Consider the following 7,506-nt stretch of genomic DNA (forward strand, 5'->3'; position numbering starts at 1 on the left):
ACAATGAACGAACGCGTTTTCGTGTCCCAAAGCAACGAACGAGGAAAACAATTGGTTCGTTGTTTTTCTTCCCCCCCCCCCCCCCCCCCTTTTTTTTCTTCCTCTTAACGCACACAACCAGATACCAGAATCTGGTTAACGATGGGATTGGAAATGGAATCAACGGTCTGTACGCTCGATTTGTAAATTTACCACTGTGATGAAATTACTTTCGAATTGTACGAAAAATACGTGCATTGAACTTGCTGAAACTCGAAATTCGAATCGTTGTTCGAAAGTATCCTGACGCAATGGCGTAGCAGCAGTAGTAGTAGTAAATTCCACCAATAAGCAAAGAAACATAAATGTACTTTCGAACAAATTCAGTGATCCATGACCAAACAGCGACGACAGAGAATCCCAGACGACGAAAATAATAATAATAATAATAATAATAATAATAGATGTTTGAAATTTTTCAGCCACACCGACCTACGTTCAAACCCCAATTGGATGGTTCCGCATTCCCGCCACGCTTCGACCTGCAGCCCGATGGTGAACTGTAAAAATCAAAATCTACGCGACTAACACACACTCGTTGCAAACACGATCGTAACAGCTTAACGAACAAACAACGAATTGATCGCAAGCGGCCAAACTTTCATCGTGTCATCTCACTCGAATAACTCATCCCCATTCGGTCTCCCTTACGCGTAGCTGCGTAAACGTATAAACTTCACGCTGAAAAGGAAAGAAAAAATAAAGAAAAAAAAAAAAAAAAAAAACCTATCAAAAGTAACCAGATTCGATCTTTGTTACTTTCGCATTGACACGAGAATGTCCGCGTCTTGGTCTCTCACCTTACTAGTTTCCAAATAAAACCATACAAAAAAAAGATTACACGCAGATTTTGAAATTTTTCTTTCAAACGTTGTGCTACACTAGGTTTCTGGTTTTGATTCTGGTTCTGACTCCGGTTCCAGCTTTGGATTCGATTCTGATTCTGATCCTGGTTCTGGTTCTGGTTCTGGATCTAGCTCTATAATTCTATAATATATATTCCGCTATTGATTGGTAAATCGGCGATATACGTGTAAAGAATAGATGCGGGGGAGAACGATGTGTAGTCTTCACCACTCGCGCTGACGGTCGAGGAAAGTGATTGTGAAAGAGTGAGAGTGGGAGAGTATAAGAGAGAATACGAGAGAAAGGAAGTGGGTGCGAGCGGTCGAAACGAATAATAGACGAGAGCCAGCGAGCCAACTCGAGAAATTTCAAACAAACGTCCTACGGTTACGACAACACTGTGGCAGAAAAGAAAAGCAACGTGCAAACACACTGGCATACGCGCGTATTCAAGCGGACGAATCGATACGAATACAACACGAATACACAACACAAAAACTACAGAAACGGAACGCGACGAGAAGAGGCAAAAACAAAAAGGAAAAAAAAAAAAAAACAGCAGAAATTCACACGTTGCTTGAGAGAAACTTGAGAGAACAAACGAAAACGAAAGATAGATTTCACAGATTTGAACGGCAGCGCGCATTATTATATACATGTGTCAACGAAATGATAATCCTATACTATAAAACTTAATTGTAATTTATAAAGAGAGCCGAAGTATGTATTTATTAAAATAAATAAGCAATAAATAAAATTAAGAACCAACCACAATTGTTTGTTACTTTTTATATATCTCGTCGTTGATCCTGCACATACAATTTTTACAACACAACCGTTTCTTCAACTCGTTGGTTCGCAGAGCGTAACTGCTTTTTATTTTTGTGTAAGTATAAAGAGTCTGTCACTCTATTCGTCTATCTAAGATTTCTCTTCTGCTCTTTACGTAGAATCTGTTTAAACTGTCCCTTCACGAGCTCCCACTGGCTAAACTTTTCAGTACTGATTCCAAATTCCTTGCAAGTTTCCTTGAAAGCTTTCTCGCACAGATGCAAGTAACAGTGATCCACCGTTGGTAGAAGATGATGAAGACCGTGCAATCCGAAATTGGTCAATACCAGAAAGTCAGAGTCATCGATCACCGGCCGTTCTCTCACGGCATCCAACTCTAGTACACCCCAGTCGTAGTCATCTCTGCAAAACATTATTTCGTTCCTCTCATCAATCACTGTAATTTCACGTCTGTTGCAATTAGAAACAAGACACCCGTTTACTTAAATCTTAATAATACGCTGAACGAATCTGAACGAAAGATGAACGTACAAATGTGCGTATGTAATATGTAACGATGTACGTTACGTTACGATAGGCTAGCGCGTGTGTATATTCGTACGTATATTCGTACAAGTGTAAGACGGAAACCCAAACCTGTATATGTCGCCATCGTGAAAGATATCGGGATGATGATGAGCTGCGTTGACACCGACCATGAAGAATAAAAAGCTGCCTGTTAGTATAATCAACAGCCACAGTTTCACAGCCACTAAGATACTCGGTGCGAAAAGGGACATGGATATAGGTAAAAGAAACGGTACAAAGTCTCGAAATTCGAATTTTTTATATTCGAAAAACACCGAGTAGTATCTGAAAGAAATATTTTTACATACGCATATTTCATGTTTGTAATTACTACTTGTTATATAATAATACTAATACTAGGCGTTTCGAACGACATCCAAACGAAACGAATTGACAATAGCAATGACCTACCTTTTGATCGCTTGCTCGTAAAATCCCAGGGCCCAAATCAGTGGACTTGCCAATTGGCTAACGACGCCCAACAACCACGATTTCTTAGGATCCGGTAGCCAAAGGAGAAAAGGCTCGAGCGAGTAAATCTCATAGTCCCAAAGAGTATTGGGGTAAATGTGATGACTCAGTGCGTGACTTATTCGCCAATCCTTCGACGACATTAAACTCAAGTCGAAGTAATACATTCGAAAAGTGTCCCTCATGTGAAAGTAATTGTGACCGATTATCGTGGTCCAGGTGAGGAAGAGTCCTGAAATATCCAAACGGTCTGACTGGATGTTGTTCCATAGATAAATTCACAAAGGAAAGGAGAAACCGAAAACGCTCAAGGTTCGAGAAACAAAAAGGGACATGTACGTATCCATGTTCAACTAACCAGCAAGCACGATGATTAAGTGAGACTGCGTGTAAGCTGCTGCGAGACTGAACGAAACGGTAGCAGTGACGAGAAGATCAGCGATTAAATTCGATTTCTTCGACGGCCGATGGAAATCCACGTGCTTCAGTGCTTCCAAAGCGCGTCTTTGAAACGTAGAAAAGAAACCGTTCGGTTCAAACGTTAATGGCAGCTTTCGCGGCGAAACTGCCTCTCTTACGAAGTATTTTGGAAGAAGTTTCGCAGCCTTGTCGGTCAAATGATACGACTGAAAGAAATACAACATATTTAGCATATTTAGCTTACGATACAACGATATTTAGCTTCGGTTACATTCAGGCAAATTGCAATAGCAATTGATACCCGCAGGAGTATATATATATATATATATATATATTACAAGAGGTAAACAAAGGCAAATTACCTCGAAAATTTCGGTAATATCGGTACCCTTGGTAAGATGAATCCATTCCTCTCCTCCTGGGTGAAATTTTGCGAAACCTTCCAAGTCGTACAAATTGTTCCGAATCCTCCACAAACCCTCCGCACCGTCTATTTTCCTTCGCGCCTCAAAGAAACTGTACGGCGTTTTGAATTTCACTTCCCTTCCAGGAAAGTTCTCGAAACCAGGTATCGAGCTCTCCGATTTCTGCGTCATAGTCCTGTATTTCCCTCTGTATTAGTCTCTTGGTTCACCTGCGCGTAAGACAATTACTGTTCAGCAACACAATTACACAAGATAATGAGTAATTCAATCATCGACGAGTACCCACTCTAATTATCTCAATTATCTCGCTTAATCGTGCTTCGAAGGTTGTTTAAGCTCTACTTAAACTTTGCATTCTGAAAATATCACGACCGTGAAGCGAAATGTTGTTAGCGAAACGTTCGACTATCAAAGTTAGAGTTACAGAGCGAACAAACTGAAAAATAAAGCTTTTAATGGTTCCGTTTGAAGAAAATAACGACGTAACGAATTTTATCGCGCTCCGGCAATATTTAAATATTACCGGAATGTAAAAATGTAGATAAACGATTGAGAAAATCTTTCCGAGAAAGATTGTACAAATGACGCAAATTATAAAATACGTCAATAATGTCATTTTTTTTTTTTTTTTATCGAAGAACTTGCATTTCAAAACTAAATCGATCAAATTTTTACGTATAGACAGATTAAAAAAAATTGAAAACAGTATCAAAGCCTGGGATCCTTTTCTTCATTCTACTATATACATACATTTCAGCTATATATGTATATACATACATAAAAAAAAGGTACATATTCGTACCTCGAGGTTTCGATAGTGATTGAAAACGAATGAAATTTTTGAAATTGCTATCGTGGTTTCGTGGTTTGCAATTCTGCTATTAAAAATAGACAAAATCATTCAGACAAAAGAAACAAGATTTCTTCATTTTTATACATTGATTTTAACGCATGATTAAAATATCCCGATTTTCTCAATGATCGAACGCGTTTCATTTCTCTATGTTTACTATAAATGAATAATAATATACACATCCATCGCATCGCAAATTTGTTTTCAGATTATCGCGAAAAATATTTTATCTTGGTTGTTGAAAAGTAGTTTGTAAAGTCATGCCTAAACAAGATAAGTTATTGAACTTTCTGATGCAAACGAAATTGAATTCCCCGTCTGATTATGAAAATGTTAAAAATGTTATCTTGCAATAGTACGAGTATATACAAGTGTGAAATTGAATTCCCCGTCTGATTATGAAAATGTTAAAAATGTTATCTTGCAATAGTACGAGTATATACAAGTGTATACGTATTATGCGCACGCTACATTAGCGTGAATCGTCCGATTTTCAAAATACCTACTTGGTATATATATATTATAAATTATATTTACATCACGTATATTACAAGCATCAATTATCGGAAATATTTCTAAATATTTATCTCGTTAAAAGATTACTTACTAACATATTTATCACAATTTCTATCAGAATTTCATCATACCGAGAATGAAATTAACCGTGTTCAAGTAAAGATTCCTTGTAGAACTTTTTAATATGAAAGATTGATTCCTTTGATTTATTTCCACATATTTCCACATATTTATACCACTTGATATAAATGTTAGATGATAATCTTACCAATTATTGATTCATTCGATCACTCTGCGAAAGACGCAATTCACTGCGCGAAAAATAGCTATTTTATTTTACAGTGATGTCAATTAAAAATTAATTTGGATACGTTGTTCAACGTAGCACTTTTAACAATGCGAGAACAATTCTTCTTACTTTCTTATATATCTCAAACAAACTCATACTGGATGGAAACTGACGGATCTAGCACGTACTTTGATCCCACAACGGTCAATCCAGCAAGCGATAACTCGCTGACACGTTATTTTATTATGTGAATGTACAAAATTATACGAATACACGTAAAACACACATATACGAAAACACATAAATATCCTGTTCGGAGCTGTGGTAAAAGAGTTGCAGGCCGTCAGAGGGGCAAGGTGAGTAGTCGCCTGTCACCACTCACCGACACACCGTGCTGCACGAATTTTCGGCCAATAGCTGTCTTTGTATTTAAAAATGTATCGAATTTAACTAAAACACCGACCAATCAAATCTGGATTTCTATCGCTCATCTTCTTTCCACCTACATGTTATATTACGTTACTCGTTATCTGGTGCATTCTTTTATTGAAAAATTTCCATTCAACGCTTCGAGTACAAGCTCAGTATCAAAGTTGCAAGTGGATATATGTAGATACAATCTCCGGCACGGAGATTTGTTAAAATTTCTTTCAGCCAGTTTCGGAATTTTCCAATGATAGACCAATGATGTGGTAAACAGTGTATGTTTACTGGGTTATTGTTAATTTACGAGCAGAACAAGTGACAAGAAACGGAATTATCTGCATTGGCTAACGAAGGCTGATAATGAAATAAACTTGCCCAAAACGGCGCTGTACAGCCAAATATTTTACAGATTATACAGATTTTTTCGTTACAGTAATACAGGATTTTTTCTTACAGGAAATTACAGTAGAAGAACATTGTCGATAAGAAAAATATCAATGTCAATTTTGCTACTGGCTAGTATGTATTCAAATCATATACAGGATATACCTAAATTATATATAAGCAGATAAATGTTTATGATTAATTTTCGAGTGACAGAAATATGTAGATACGTATCGTGACAATATTCATTCTTGCAAATGTAAGTCACGTTTTGATACGATCGTTCAATGCTATTTTTATCCGACCATAATGAAACATAAAAGACAAAAGTTTTGGTAATTTTACACTTTACATTGAACTTTGATGCTTCCTTCTATTTATTTATTCTACTCTATTTATCTATTATCGGCCATTTATCATTTATCTATTTTGATGCTTCCTTTTATTTATTTATTCTACTCTATTTATCTATTATCGGCCATTCATCTAGAGATCATAATCGATATTACACAATACCGGTATTTTTAGATTCTAGATATCCCATTATTGCAATGAAAATGGAATGCATTTGAAAACCAGTGAATATCGTGGGACGAAGAAACATAAATTAGATAAAATCGTACTCATGGAATCGGACTTATGTAATTGTGAAGTGCGTAGCGTATTCTATATTAATAGAAATAGACTGTTATGAATGGCCAAATTCTAAGGTTAACGTTAGTCTATCGATAATAAACAACGATGGCTCTCTGTCGTTCTTGGAATACCTGCAAATCGAAACTATAAACAAATTATATACGTACTATTGCCACACTGAAGAATTCAATATTCAACGTGGCGAATAGTGCTCTGAAACAGTCAGTTGAATTACAAAGTTTGCAAGTTATCTGTATGTACAAATATTCTTCTTCACTCATCTTCATGCATAAAAGCGAAAACTATGCATTTAATACAATGTTTCTTGTAATAACGGTAAGATACATAATTGATAAAAGTATAATATCTAATCTTATTGAGAAGTTTTATCAAAAAGCAGTTGTTTCTTATACTGTTAACATAAATTCCAATAAAATATCAAAATCGGAATTCGATCTTTGCTTTAATTTATGAGTTTTCTCTTCCTTGTATATGTATAAGTACATGTGCATACATAGATATAGGCGTACATTATCGGAAATGGAATATACATTTTACATATATCATATCGCGTACAAATCTAAAAAAGAATGTTCGATGAACTTCACGATAGGAAGAAAAAATAAAATGATAAAAAAAAAGAAGTTGAGAACGAGAAAGTATTTGTTGAAATGTCTGTTTCACAGATAACTAATCAATTTGACTTACTTTTATACCGTATCAGATTCAAATTATTAACAATAACTCGCAATTGACAGCGTTAAATAACATTATAAGGAAGTGTATTTCATACAATAATTTTCATATTTTCATACAACGAACAATCTCAATGAATACTTGCG

General features: G+C 35.9%; 2 protein-coding genes and 1 long non-coding RNA gene across 31 annotated transcripts in view; 2 read left to right on the top strand and 1 right to left on the bottom strand.

Moving 5' to 3' along the window:
- The window catches only part of LOC122533252 (myosin heavy chain, muscle), a 39,757-nt gene extending 38,104 nt beyond the window's left edge, over window positions 1-1,653 (top strand). For all 24 annotated transcript variants that reach the window (XM_043662775.1, XM_043662790.1, XM_043662784.1 and 21 more), the window contains one exon: window positions 462-1,653. In XM_043662775.1, the coding sequence (XP_043518710.1) occupies window positions 462-545 (84 nt within the window). In that variant the 3' untranslated portion in view covers window positions 546-1,653. The remainder of the gene's footprint in view (window positions 1-461) is intronic.
- LOC122533254 (cytochrome b5-related protein-like) overlaps window positions 1-5,334 on the bottom strand; it is an 18,307-nt gene extending 12,973 nt beyond the window's left edge. For 2 of the 6 annotated variants that reach the window (XM_043662795.1, XM_043662794.1), the window contains exons 1-6: window positions 5,198-5,331; window positions 3,498-3,769; window positions 3,074-3,341; window positions 2,656-2,947; window positions 2,314-2,529; window positions 1,794-2,079 (exon numbers count right to left, since the gene is read on the bottom strand). In XM_043662795.1, coding sequence (XP_043518730.1) covers window positions 1,803-2,079; window positions 2,314-2,529; window positions 2,656-2,947; window positions 3,074-3,341; window positions 3,498-3,731 — 1,287 coding nt within the window. In that variant the 5' untranslated portion in view covers window positions 3,732-3,769; window positions 5,198-5,331 and the 3' untranslated portion in view covers window positions 1,794-1,802. Of the gene's footprint in view, window positions 1-1,049; window positions 2,080-2,313; window positions 2,530-2,655; window positions 2,948-3,073; window positions 3,342-3,497; window positions 3,770-3,846; window positions 3,980-5,197 lie in introns of those variants that run through there. The other 4 variants (XM_043662793.1, XM_043662791.1, XM_043662792.1 and 1 more) reach the window with 4 other exon arrangements.
- Window positions 5,335-5,520: 186 nt separating this feature from the next.
- On the top strand, window positions 5,521-7,243 carry LOC122533256. Its single transcript, XR_006307663.1, has 2 exons — window positions 5,521-6,363; window positions 6,557-7,243. It is a non-coding gene; the product is annotated as an uncharacterized LOC122533256 (long non-coding RNA).
- The last annotated feature ends 263 nt before the right edge of the window (window positions 7,244-7,506 follow it).

This window comes from Frieseomelitta varia, unplaced genomic scaffold (assembly GCF_011392965.1).
Source record: "Frieseomelitta varia isolate USP_RPSP 00005682 unplaced genomic scaffold, Fvar_1.2 scaffold_513, whole genome shotgun sequence".
Classification (NCBI taxonomy): Eukaryota; Metazoa; Arthropoda; class Insecta; order Hymenoptera; family Apidae; genus Frieseomelitta; species Frieseomelitta varia.